General features: G+C 39.4%; 1 protein-coding gene across 1 annotated transcript in view; it reads right to left on the bottom strand.

Annotated features, from left to right (window-relative positions):
* The window catches only part of RAPGEF5 (Rap guanine nucleotide exchange factor 5), a 159,151-nt gene that overhangs the window by 107,228 nt on the left and 37,377 nt on the right, over window positions 1-14,546 (bottom strand). Inside the window, exons 6-7 of the mRNA XM_014248374.2 lie at window positions 12,126-12,192; window positions 5,163-5,211 (exon numbers count right to left, since the gene is read on the bottom strand). Of these exons, the coding sequence (XP_014103849.2) occupies window positions 5,163-5,211; window positions 12,126-12,192 (116 nt within the window). The remainder of the gene's footprint in view (window positions 1-5,162; window positions 5,212-12,125; window positions 12,193-14,546) is intronic.

The following is a 14,546-nucleotide window of genomic DNA, read 5'->3' as shown; positions in this document are numbered from 1 at the left end:
ACAGACAGATGTGCACAAAATCCTGAATAATATAATGACAAAGGGGGAATGGATTATTCACCACTCTCTGTCAGAGAAGAGCTATATCACAACAGAGCGAGGGTCATGGGGAATGCATTTAAAACAAACAAGAAAAAGTATGTTTTAACACACTACACATGTGGATTGTGAGACTTGCTGCCGTAAGAGATGATGAAGGTCAGGAGTATAAGCAGACTTAAAAAGCAGTTTGATAAATTAATGGAGAAAAGGTCCAGCAAGGGTTACCTACATCAGCAGTGTGGGTACAGCAAAATCCCTCTATCATGGGCTGAAAGATGCTGAGTATCTACACCAGAAGGACTGTGCTTGCTGTGTTTCTCTACTTAAGCATCCCCTACTCATCACTCATGGTAGGAGCGTAACTGGATGGACTTTTAACCTGAGCCAGCCTGACTGTTCTCATGTGTTTAACCGGGCTGACATTGCCTGGAGTGTGTTTGAGCCGAGTCACGCAATGGGCTCTGACAGCAGTGCTGTAGAGGTGGTGCAGTGGCTGGGAAAAGGAATAGCTGTTCACAGCTTGCTTTTCATTCATGTCAGCAAAGCTCAAGCCCCAGTGACTGCTTCATATTGAATCGTCTGCACTAAAATAAAAATACGAAGCAAATCACATAGGCAGTTAGGTTCTGACAGAAGCAATACAAAAGAAAAGGGGAAGAGTGGCTATGCATACATATATGTAAGAATAGCATGGAGGCAGTCCAGAAAATCTCAAATACAGGGTTAATACTTTGCAAAAGTCATATTATTATAAATTATTATACATTATTAAAATAAAATGTAAATGACATATTAAAAAATCAATAGAGCTTGCCAATTCAAGAATGGCATGACTAAAATGTATCTAATTATAGAGTGGAAACCTGAATATCAATCATAAGGGGGAGAAAAACCACACACAAATTCTAGGGCATTTGTGGCTGCCCTGCCTTTCACAGTGAGGGGGAGAAGCACCCACAGACCTGCCACTGCTCCAGCAGTGCCTGGGGAGAGCTGAGTCACCATCTTCTGACCTCATCCATACCCTGTCAGCTATTATCTTAATTAGCCCCTGTATTCATAAAGACAAGAGCCACACTCTTTAACAATTGTTCCTTTGCACAAATAAAGTTACAGAAATTCCTTTCTCTATAAAGAAATTTGCAGGGTGATGCCATGGGGTGCAGCTCGGTTTGTGCACAGAAATGCAAGGCATCTTGTTTGTGGATGGGATTAACACCAGTACAAAGCATCGACCTGACATGTTTTGATCAGTTCACATGTACCCATGCAGCTTTGCCACCAGCTAAAGCCTCCAGCCTTAGGCTATTTGCTGCTTTTTATCCTTGTTTTAGCTACCATCTCTAACACATAAGAAACATGTCATGAGCCATGACAAGCAATTGAGATAAATGCCAACCCTTGTAAACCTTCAGATGGGGGGGGCTGCATTTAGGTTACGTTTCAGCACATTTGAAGAAGCTATCAGAAGCCAGCAAGGTATAAATAAACAAAACAATTTAATGCTGAGTGCCTACAATTAAAAAAAAAAAAAAAGTTCCCTTCTGCTCCAGCTACTTGCTTCCCCAAGACCTTTTACCAAACCACAGAAGACAGCATTTAATCTATTTATTTCTAAGGTTAGGCAAGAATAATTTCAATGCATTTTTATAAGCTACAGAGAAGTGCACAAGCTCATTTCCCCCTCCTAGGTCACCTTTATCACGAGAGTTTTATTCTAATGAAATATAAATGTGATTTCAAGTCAACAGCGTTACCAAGGTCTATCAACATTTCTGAATTACAGACACTTATTTTACCCTGGTTTAGTTTTACTTGCAAAGAAACTAAAACTGCTGAGCTCCCTCTGCATGAGGGCTCTCAAGCATGTCTCTGTCAGCATATGCCTTGTTATTGGAGAGGTATACTTGCAGTACACATCTGGAATATGAAAACAGAGCTTTTTTCCCACAGCACAGAAGATTTTAATTTTTCAGGTTCCTCATTTTTCTTTCAGCATCTGCCAGTTTTATGAATTTCTCCTTTTCTTCTACACCACAGTAAAAACAGAAGGACAGCTCTTGGGGAAAGGCATTCCACCCCACACCCTACTGGCTTTTTATTTTCTGGTAGCAGACATTCTCCATCAAGTCAGGTCCTGTACTAGCAAGAATTTGATACTGTGCCCTACCCCACAGCAGGCTCAGAGGTCTCTTCCTCGGTTTTTGTCAGCAGATACAATGCGGAAATCTCTGCCACAGCCAGAGCTGTAATAGTTGCAATTACTACCTGTCACATACATATACTAGGTAGCAAAACCAAGCGTCAATTAAACAAAACAAACTGTTTCGTATGGGTAACCGAAGGCAATACTTGCCCTCCCCTCCAAAACCAGTAAAACTTCCTATTTGGAACCTCTTCACTTCTTGCACAGGGAGCTGTTGTGTTAGGTGCTTGTATAGTGCTTTCCAACTTAATGGAGTGATTACTACAGCAGTTCTTGACAAATAATGCAAAAACTTAAATCAGTTTTTCTAGTACATTTAAATCACTGTGGAAGGTCTCTCTGAAGGCAGAGGTAGATCCAGAAATTAAACTCATTCAGGAACACAAGATATAGTCCTTGCATTAGGCAAAAATGTGCTTTTTTTTTTTTCTTTTTCCTTTTTTTTTGGATGGGGGAAAGAGGCTGCTGATCTCTAGGAAAGCTTTTGGTTAATGAACCAATTACTCTCTGCCGCCAGGTTCCAGACAGCAGGTTAGGACCATGCCCATCGCCTGCCCTCCCCACTCATGAATCCCAGGATTCCCACGACATTCACACCAGCCTGGAAACCACCCAGGGCAGCTGGCCCAAAATCCATGTTCCACTCCTTTCAAGCCAAAATAAACTCTTTGTCTGATTTTTGGTGGCTTATTTCCTGGAATTGTATGGAGCCTTGGAGAGGATTAGAGGAACAATATCTTCGAAAGATACTGTGGCTGACAGCTCCAGAAGTACTTTCTCTGAGACGTGCTTCACTTCACCAGGCACAGCTGACCTGAGTTTGATGGCTCGCAGTAACTGCTGCACTGTGAATTTAACCACCAGCAATAAAATAAAGGAGCATAAACAACCACCCTAATTTACTCTGAACCTACTTTACTAAAGGCATTAACTTAAATTAGGCCTTACAGTTATGCCTGATCATACACCCATTTTTTACAGGCATCCAAGATGGGGCATAAAGAAATGCAAATTTCAACAACAAGCATGCACTAGTTAAATTGACTAAAGAGTTATCTTTTGTTCAGATCTGAACAGATATTTTAAGTGCTTACATTAATGTATTAGAAAAGGCTGGACAGCACTGCAAAGCTCTATAAGGAGCTTTGGTTTTTAAGGCTGTGATTTTTTTAACTGAAATACTTCTACCTGTTCATTGGGGATTGCAATTACACCAATAAAAAGGAGACTCCAAGAGATACTCTCCTTTTGGATTTTCATCTCTTGCACCTCATTTCTAATCCAAGGCCCATCCCATTTTCAATTTGAACAGCCATGCACCAAAAGGAAATAAGAGGCTAATTCGGGCTAAAAGCAACTTCTTTTTTTTATTTTTCGATAGTAGCAGTAGTAATATTTGCTGAAAAATCTGCTTAGAAGCAGAGAGATTTCTTACACCTCCATACACAGGAAGTAAAAGTACAGGGCACCACACTCAGCCCATTTAACAACAAAACAAAATATTACCTTGAGAGCTTCTTTAAAATTGCCTGTTTTCCTCTGCACTGAGCCAGAGCAGAAGCATTTCCATGTTCAGCCATTACAAGTCAGGTGGGACTGGGGTGACACCAGGTAATGGCAAGCAGCTGAGTGGTGTTGACATCATAAACTGCTACAGAGCCTTGAGGAGCAAAGCTACCACACAGAAGCAATTCAGGTCTGAATTCACCCATTTGTGTTCACTTTCTACAAATTCATCTTGATAGATGAGTGTGGGTACTTCTATTTCCAGAAAAAACAGCATCAAATTATGCCTAGAATATTGTTTTTAATACATACATTTTTACAAAAAAATATTTGCAGGTACACCAGCCACATCTTCTTGGTGCCTCCAGTTTACTATGCCATGCTGCGTGTTGTGCATGTGTGTAGTAAATTTTGTGCTGTACTTTTAAGACACAGACAAACTGATAGATATTATGAAGCAGCACAATGAACCAGTCAGAAAATAGATCAAGAAGTACAAGATCTGTGTCTTTGGTTGCTAGAAAAATCACTGGAAATCATAAAAGATGCTTAGTGAAAATGCACTCAAAAGACCTCAATGGCTTTGGGAACACGCTAATAATTTACGGGCACTCCACCTGTTTTACTTTAGAAACACATTCAGCTTGGTGCAGAAGACACTGCATGAAGACACCAGAGAGTTAACCCTATAAAGAGTCAGGTCTGGCCAAGTAGGTTCTGTTGGTTCCTGGCAAACACATCGAGTTGCTTTTACTCCAGCTCAGCAATGCAGACTCTGCCTTCTGCAGTGCCTGTTCCACCAAGCCCTGATGGAGCTGAGATGGGCACATATTTCATTGCCTTTGCACTGTGGCACCAGCATTTGCTGCGAGTGCTGTTACTGCCAGAGGCTTCCAGGTATCCAATTGCCTTTCCCCTTCTCCTGCCCTGATCGAAGACTTGCCTCTCCAGCCATACAGATGTACAGACAGGAAAGAATGCCTTTCTGCATGAAGTTGTCTTTTTGCTTTAGCAGAACACCTGGCTGGGCTGGTAAAAGGCAGAAAAGATGATGGGATGAGATACTGGATGATAAAAAAAAAAAAAAGACCAACTTATTTGTCTTAAATGTAAGTCAAATAAAGACATCAGCTTTTTTATAAAGCACAAGCCTAGAGAAAATAGTGATCTTGGCCAGAAAGAGACACAAGTTCAACTGTAACACTGATTTTGTTAGCTAAGTCATTAGATGTAATGAGCTGGAAGGAGAGAAGCTTAACTGTAATTGCATTCTGCTGTATACACAAATTCTCCATCACTTTCTTTTCTTCCCCATATTAAAAAGACAGCAGTGACAATTCAGATACTTCAAGAAATGACAAAAGGGAACAGCATTACAAAAACTCCTCTGAAGTTCAGCCTGACTCACCTGACTTCCTTGCTTTCAAGGCAATGACAGCAGCCAGTTCTCTCTGTACCTAAAATATCAGGAAAAGAAAAGGATTGTTATAGTTCCTAGCACAGTCAAATAAAACAAAGTGCAACACTGGTAAGATAAGAGCTATCAATGTTTTGCAGCAATCAACTGCAAGTGGAACAATGCCTGGTTTTGAAACTACTGTCAATTTTCCTAGCAAATCCTTTTCAGCTGGGAATTCTGTGATTTTAATTTCATGTAAATGCCACACATTCCTTAGGGAGTGGGCAACTCAGTAGCCCAACCTGTAATTTATTTGCACAGCATATCTCTTTCACAAGTACACACTTGAATCTTCTCCCATCCCTTGTTACATATTTGTTTTGCCTCTGATGAGCACGCTGTAATGCTGGATTTCTTGTGTGACTCCAGAATCAGAAAGTCCTTCATGCTGAGGTTTGACAGAGGTTCATGCATATAATTGACTTTCACTTTTTGGATCTTCCAGGAGGAACAACCTCTCCTAGCAGCATGGCTGAGAATTTCAGGACCAAAATTTCACTTGAGATGAAAATGCGGAGGTCAGGGCTATTTTCAGTTTTACAGGCTCCCTCACTAGCCTGTGGTAACACAGTCCTGCCATGCTAACCAGGTCCCTTCCCCATCCTCTTGTCTCTGCATTCTTCATATTCTCTGTATATACCAGAGAATATATATTCTCTCTTTAGCCAGCTCAACTCTACATCCACTTCTCTCCGTACTTTTTATATAATTTCTTTTTCCATCATTTTTCTATGAATTATTCTTATATTTCCTACTTCTTCACTGCAATCATCTGTCCCACTGCAGCTGGCTTGCATTTGGCCTACAGCACCCCAAATGCTCTCTGCTCCATACACCTCAGTTCTTCCCTTCCTCTGCCCTATCAGTGCTCTCAGATTTCTTTAAAGATCTCTCAGCTCATTCCAATTTCTCCAATTTTCCCAAGACAGCTTGTCTTCAGTATTAAAACAAAAGAAAAATATGTCACAGTCCAATATTTTCTAGGGATAGTCTCACCTCTCTGTACAAAGTCTCCAGCAGTGTATACTAGCTATCTTGTCTAACAGATCTAGGCAAGGTTCAAGGCTATTCTGCAGTGGGAGGTTTGACATGCAGATTCTGAGAGACGTGAAATTTCAAACATCCTTCTCAAGATATGGAGTTTGGTCATCAGGCACAAAGCCCACAGAGGATTCTCAATGTAATACAATTACTAACTGTCAATATCCTCACTACTCTGAAGAGAAGTTTGAAATCTGAAAGAAGAATAGTCAGCACTATACTGGTCTGAGCAGAAAGACAAACAAAATCACTCAGGGCATCTGAGTATAACATCTCAGTAACTCCAGCACCCACTGATCAGATTCTCAGGACCCAGCAGTACACTCTGTGTGTGGCAGAAGGCAATCATACCAGAGGCCACATCCTTCCTCTGCTTGCATCCTTCTTTGCTTTGTGGCAAAGGACCAAGAAGATTTTTTTGCTGTCCTTGCAAGGGAAAAGGATCTTTTCCATTCCTTGATGCTGCCCTACTGAGAGGGACTGAGTTTTCTGCCACTCCAAGCAGGAAAATATGAAGGCAGTGCCATGGTTTTCTTAAATGTCATCCTGTTTCCAGCACAATTGTGCAAGCTGGCAGTATTACCTTCCCTTCCTTCCTTCCTGTACACTCATTCCCATGTCTGGAGAAATATTAATCATGGATAATGTAAGCATAAAATTAAAGTAAAATGAGAAATAACAGTTATTCTGTGGAAAAACAACTTGTGTGCTTCCTTGCAGCAATTGCTATACACAAGTATTATAATAATACATACAAGCTCTCTAGTAAAGAGCAGGATTTTCAATAAAAGCCCAAGCTGGTTTTGAATAACAACACCATGATTTTTCATGACTACACTTCTCGGACCCTCTCCCTTTGTTAAACTCAGAAGGAGGTACCCATGTCAATGCCTCAGTTCTGGTCTCTTGTCACAGGTTACTGACAGTAAGAAGCATTTCACTGATGTCTCATCTTTATCTTTTAGCATTTAACAAATACATTACCCTAAGATTATCCTTAAGAGATGCTACAACCTGAAACAATTGCAAATGTATCACTTAACCCAGTCAAACATTCAATAAATGCAAATATCTCCATGGCTGCAAAGAAAAACCCATCTTGTCAGAGGAAAAGGCAGCATTGTGGCATCCTGCAGTAGTATTTCCAGTATTACTTTTGCTTATAAGGGGGCACCTTTTAGGTCTGAAAGATAGTGCTAAAATCACAGGTACTTAAAAGGCTGGGTTTCTATATTTTGTCTATGTCATAGTTCAAGCTAAATATTTCATATTTTCCTGCTGGCCAGGAATGCTGCTGGTCTTTTACTTAACTTGAGCAAAACCCTTCAGATAAAGCAGGAGGGAAATATGTTTCTCTGGTGTTAACAGTAAGCAAAAGTTCCTTCATCAAAGTGTTCCATCATGATAATCTGAGCTCCCTCTCATAGGATTCACTCCAATCACAAAGAATTGGTCCTGCTGAGCATCCTTCTGGATTTGACTGGTGTCCCTAGATTTCATAATCTATATGCTTTTGTCTATTTTAGCATAAATGCACCTGACATTCCTGCTGGGCATGCAATTCCTCTGCATTATTACACCAATGGAAATCCATGTACAGCACTCATTCCTCACTGCACACATGCTACCCGTTACCATACTTCATCCTAATAGGATTTCAGTTACCGCCTGTTTGACAAAATCAATAGTTGCACATCACATTGAAGATAATAATGCAGACACAAAATAAAATATATAAACAAGAACTACGCCTAGCATATTGACATATTAAATTTTAAAAAATGTTTCATACATACAGCTTGTTGCTACAAAGCTAACACTATCCAAACAGCATACCATTTGAGTAGCATTGTAGATGCCAAAACTGATTCCGCTTAAAGGCCAATTCACCACACTGTCTTTACAGAAATATTATGAAAGTCTGAAAGAGAACATTTTGAGTGGGTAGTTGGCATGTTACCACATCTCCTTCTTTTTGCAACAGAGAAGAGTATGCCTAGAAAGTGATACCCAGGTATACTTCTGCTTGATTAAGTACAAATGGCTCATTTATATGGAGAATCTTGTCTTCAAAGAATGGAGAATTTTTAAAAGTAAATGACAACTACTGGTCTTCTCATCACAGATCTTATAATTTTGTCATAGTGAGACATAACTGTGCATCTAGCAGACAGTGCATACCACCTCTACTTTTTTTCCTTTCTCTTTTTTCTGCCCATAGTAGCTTTTTGTGAGACAGTATTCTAGATGCCATTGTGCCAAGCAGGACTTCAAACATAAAGTGTCAATCCTTACAGAATCTCAAAATTAAATCCTGTAGCAGAAGTCTCTACACAGCAGGGTTTTGAAAATCACGAAGAGTCTAGTTCACATTTTTGCCTCTCAAGTTACAATAGTTTGATGGACTCTAAATAAAAGTAATATTGTCTGATGCCTTAAAGTATGAGAAAACTATTTGCCAGATACACCTCATTAACACCCTGATATTCTGTTCTGTTTCCTCACAAGCTACGGTAAAAAAGCTTTGCAGTGAAATCACAGCCATCCCCCTGTGTTCTGTTTTTAGCACACAAAACACTGAATATGAAGCTGCTCTTCAGGACACAACATGGGATGCACGATGGCACTGGAATGCTTTTTTAAACCCATGACTAATCATTGCAATTTTTTAAAAATTCATGACCAAAAAGATTATCTGATGCAAATGTATTTCTAATGGCATTTTGCACTGCTTGCAAATTTTGCACTGCCTGCCTTTAGAATTTAAGTTTGATGGTTTTGTTGGTACCTGGTGTAATGGAGCATATGATATAAGCATATAATTTGATCGGTAAAAAGAGGGATTTTTTAGGCACACAGATTCCTCCAATGTTGCTTGGTTTATATCCTCACAGTCAGTGTAGATTTGGAAACTTGGAATAGAATCCCCTGAAAAAAAAAGCTGACACAGAAACTTTCTTCTGACCCCTCAAAAAAAAAAAATGTTTTATCCCATGAAAAGAAAAAAGAAAAGTAGAAGAGACAGACGTGGGATTTGCATCTCCAGTTAAAAAGTCAACCCTAATCTTCGACTGCTTTAGTGCTGGGCTGGAAATAGGGATGATTTTGTGGGTTTTTCACACTTCTGAAATACTGGTGTGAAGAGCATCATGAGCAGGATTTTCAATTATGAATTCTTCAAAGAAGAACATTTTAATTTTATACAAAATACATAAACATGCAGTGAGCTAAAAAGCCACTGGGAACACATTTCCAGTAATAGGTAATAACTTCAGTTTCCAGGTCCTGCTTACAAAAAAAAGAGAACCTAGATACCAGCCCTCTATTGAATGGTGTGAGCTGAGATTTCAAATTCTTCTGGGACATAAAAAGACTTTCCATAAGGTTGCAGTGAGTATTTTAGGTCTCAATCTACTGTATGGAAGAAAAGCAATATTCTGGAGGGATAAACAGGAAAGGTTCATATACAGATGTTAAAATTTGGAGGATTCTGCTCTGGTCTTATTCTTTTTCCCCAGGGCTAGACAAGAAATCATAGAGGCACTACAAAATGCTGTGGAAAATCAGAAAATCCAGGAGAAAAGATCAGATTCTTGACATCGCCATGGCAATAGATGAGTCTCAGGCCATCTGGAGATGGAACTGCCTAATTTTTCTTTAGCTAGTTAGCTACAGTAATGAAATGGTTCATTTAAGAAAACCCTGTCCATGTGCCCTATTGTTAGAATGACACGGTAGGTAGTTCACAGGCTTGACCTTGCAGATGTGAAGCACTCTGAACTCACTGTCAATTAGGTGTTTAAGGATTTGCATGTTACTCAAGTGCATCCAGCAACTGCTAGATCCAGTTCTTAAACTCCAAAGGTCACTTTATTTTGTTGAGTGTGTCCCTTTTTTTCAATTGACAAAACCCCCCATTATTCTATTTCTGATAGGCAAAGCTTTTGAGGAGTACTGGCAATGTTTTATAGAGTTGGTGTTTCGCAAATTTTTGAAAAAATATAACTTTGCAGAAAGTCTTTCAGTTTTCTATTTTTGCTCTGTATGGTAACAAAAATGGAGGATTTTGAAGTTCTGAGTTCACCGTTCATTTTCAGTTAAGAAAAAAAGCAACAAAAACAAGGAATTTAAATATTGAGACAATAAAAAGAGATTTAAAACATAGCGTTTGCTTATGTCACGCATTTTAAAATAGTGTTGCATAAAGTTATACAGTTATAAAGATATACAGAATCATTGGCTTTCCAAACACATTATGAAATGTGTTTTGTAAAGATATTTGTCTTTACAAAAGACAGCAAAAATTCTTTCCTTCCATTATCCAGCAATTTCAAGATAGCACTTTACTTATTTTTCTTAAAATAGCTCTTATCCCCATGCCTGTTTTATAAAAACTTTACCTTGCTTGCTTCATTTTTGTCTCTGTACTTTCTCACATACCAAAACCAGAACTAACTCTAATTCCATGTTTTGATGATACCATGACTTAGGTGTGGTGTTCACAGAACTTCACAATCACAGAGTGGTAGAGGTAGGAAATCACCTCTGGAGACCATCTGATCCAAACCTCTGCTGAAAATCATGGCCAGCTAGAGCCTTTCCATCAGGCATTTGTACACATCCACAAGGTCCTCCCATAGCCTTCTGCTCTCCACTGAACTCCACTCCCACTTTTGTCAGAGTTTCCTGGTAAATCAAGTACTCTATTCCCAACCATCTCCGTGGTCATTCACACACACTCCAGGACATCCATATCTCTTGTACTGAGAGTTCAGAACTGGACCCAACATTCCACATCTGGCACACCACTGCTGAGGAGAGGGGAATGATCACTTGTTTTAGGTAATGCTGCTCAGGAAGAATTTGTTTTCTTTGCCCCAAGGGCATGTTTCTGGTTCAACCTGCTGTCTACCAGGACCTCCAGGTCCTTTCTTGCAGAACTGCCTTTCAGTCTGCCCCCAGTCTATACAGAATCATGAGGTTATTTCTCCCATATGCAGGATATTGCATTACCCTTTGTTGACTTTCCTGAGATTCCTGTTGGCCCATTTCTCCAGACTGTCAAAGTCCCTCTAAGTGGCAGCACAACCATAGAGTCATAGAATTATTTTGGTTGGAAAAGACCCGTAAGATCAAGTCCAGCTGTCAACCCAGCACTGCCAAGTCTACACTAAACCATGTCCCCATATGCCACATCCACACATCTTTGAAATACCTCCAGGGATGGTCACCACACATTCCTCCCATTGTTGCATTGCTTGCTAATTTTCTGATGGTGCACTCTGTGCTATCATATAGATTACATCAAATTGAGTCAGTCTAGCTTAACTTTCTGGAGTCCTGTCTGTCTGCTTCTTACAACAGGGATCTCACAAGACAAGCAAGATGCACCAAAGTCTAGCACAGACAGAATGAACTACTGTTTATTATGGTGGAGTTTACTGAGGCTAAACATAGTTGGGAAGCTCGGGTTTCCCAGGTGGGTCTCCTCAGAAGTCCGTGAGAATCTGCACAAGGGCTCCTGAAGACTTTTCTCTCCCTTTGTCTCCCATGGATGTGCACTTGAACACGAGGGTCCGAGTGTAAAGCACATCACACAAAAGTCACCTTGGTCCTCCAGGTTGGTATCTTCTGGGCCATGAACAGCATCTATTACAAGAGCAGGCTGCTGCAGTCCTTGCTTGGGTTGATTTTAATAGCTTTGGAATTGTACACTAAGACCTCAGCAAAGCTCTCCCCTTCCAGAGACTAAAAAAACAGTCTTCATATACAAACATCTGTTCACTTAGACTAAGTCTTTAATTTGAAAGGATCCAAAACATGACAATATTTCAAACATGATCAGTTCAAACTTTGATGCAATGACCTTACCGCAGAAGTGAGACGAGCAAGAATTTCAGCATTGGTTTCTGCTGTATCTTCTATTTTTTGATCAGGCCTTAAAAAATAAAAATAAGATTTTATTATTTCTTTCATTCTGTTTCAACATCTTTTGATTCCTGGAAAGTAAGGAACTGTGTAGCCACAGGCACTAATGTAAAAGGGCCTTTGAGATTCCACATCAAAATGAGGACTGCAACACGACAGTAATTAATCATGTCAGTAATGACAGAGTACACCCTTTGTCCTTTGCTGTCAAGAACTCTTTTGATCCGACCAACATGAAGCAGTGAGAGAATTCTTCAGCTATAAAAATATGATGAAGAACTGAAGAATGCAGGACCCTTTCAATCCGAGTTGCTTATTTGACTGCATATTTTGCTTTGCTAAAAACGTACTCCATAAACAGAGCAAAGAGTTTTCTATCTGCCCACCACCCAGCTTTGCTAAGATGTGGAGCAGCACCTGTGGAATACAACTTCATGTAGATGAAAACAGACAAGATGAAAACATCAAAACAATTTTGTGACACGAGAAATTCGATATTCAGGAAAAATAACTGAAAGTGAAAATAATACATTTAAGAAGCCATAAATAACCAAACTAAAGTTAAACCAAACTGAGAACAATATTAGGTTGTCTTGACAGTAACTCACAAGAAAGAGACTTAATGTGTCTTTTCAAGAGTGAGGCAGTGAAGGTAGAACTCTCCCAGAAACTGTCCCAGAAGTCTGGCCCACATGGAAATAGCCACACAAAAGTGGACAGTACAGGATAAGACTGAGCTGATCTTTAAAACAGTCTAATTCCCATCACTAAAATATCTGTAAACCTTTCAGAAGCTTTATTGACAATCAGAAGCATTATACCAAAGTGATAGGGTTAGAACTACAAGAAGTAAAAGGAAATGCCCTTGAGATCTTTACTTTTCATGGTATTCAAGAAGCTTGCCAGCAAGCTGAACAGATACACAAAACTGCAGCTGCTGTAATAAACATAAATCCCAGGTATTAGCAGAAGCTTCTGTCTTTGACTAAATTATTTAATTGCTTATATGCTTTGATGTCCTTAGGGAGAGAGCTGGCAACACATCTGGAATATGCAGCTGGTATATTGTGGTTCTTACATCCCATGAAATTTCATTCCCTGATTAAAAAATTAAGGTCAGAAAGCACAGAATGACACATGCATTCATTTTGGGGCAAGCAAATTCAGATCAAAATGGTAATTCAGATTAAAATCAAAATTATTTTCACAACTGCCTTTCCTATTCAAAGAAAATGTGGTTTAACATTTTAAATGTTACAAACAGCCCAGAAGAAAAAAATGAATGCATTTTAATTTACAAAGACTGATTTATTCAGGTTTTCTCTTTATAATTTGGGATGCGATTAAAATAACTGAACTCTTTAGATGTTCCCCTACACATCTGTTCTCTTCTGATCTCTCAGAACCAGGCTAGGACCTGATTCTTCCAAGTTGGAGGCAGAAGATAGCAGCTCAATAGACACAGCCACAGATGCAATCTATAAACCCAGATCAGCACACAGCATAGCTAGTTCCTTCTTGGGCCTTTATCACTTCATTTTCTATTTAAAAATACTCCCCCAGTATTTATCTGCCTATGAGTATCAAATACTTCCGAAACCATGAATACACTAAAAATTAGAATCAGCTCTTCAGAATCAGGGAGGAAGGGTATATTATGACACCCAGGCCAATGGACAAAAGCAACAGTTATCACCTTAATTTTTTCAAAAGTGGACAGCTAGGACCTAGTGAGTCTGGTAACAAACAGGAGCTACAAAGCCCAGGCAAATTAGTGCTTACACAGTTCAGTGATCTGTGGGCTCTGTCTGCTAAGCAGAGTGAGATGCAGGGATGCATGTCCTAGATCTGCAAGCAAGTAAGTCAGTTTCCATACAATAACCAAGAGCTGTTTGTGTTCAGCAAAAGCTTTCCAGGAACTCCATAAGGCAGTAACTAAATCAATATCCCATCCTGGCTATTAGCATTAAAACCAAATTACTTTTAAGAATGGTTACTTTTCTGATATCAATAAAATGAAAATTGTTTCAGGACAGAAGACAGAGTGCAACACTCCTGAAAATAAAAACCAATGCAATATTAAGAAAAAAAAAATCTGTTAACATATTTTTCCAATAATTTTAAAAAATATTATGGGCTACATTTCAACAGTCTCAGGTACCAAGTGCATTCTTGAAATGTTCACCAAGTCTACCAGTGGTTCTGGGAATTGTTATAAACACTCCCATTTACAAAGAATGAAATAGAAGCATACAAGGATTAAACACCTGATACAACAACCTTGGAGTAACTGGGAAAGAATTCAGGAGGCATTGAATAAGAGCCTAAGTGATTGCTCAAGGTTGTAAGGAAGTCCATTGTCGT

This window comes from Pseudopodoces humilis, chromosome 1 (genome assembly GCF_049639895.1).
Source record: "Pseudopodoces humilis isolate 2021_Gansu_Grassland_sample_001 chromosome 1, ASM4963989v1, whole genome shotgun sequence".
Lineage (NCBI taxonomy): Eukaryota > Metazoa > Chordata > Aves > Passeriformes > Paridae > Pseudopodoces > Pseudopodoces humilis.
Note: the sequence above shows the minus strand (reverse complement) of the source record. Positions and strands in the feature narration are given on the sequence as shown.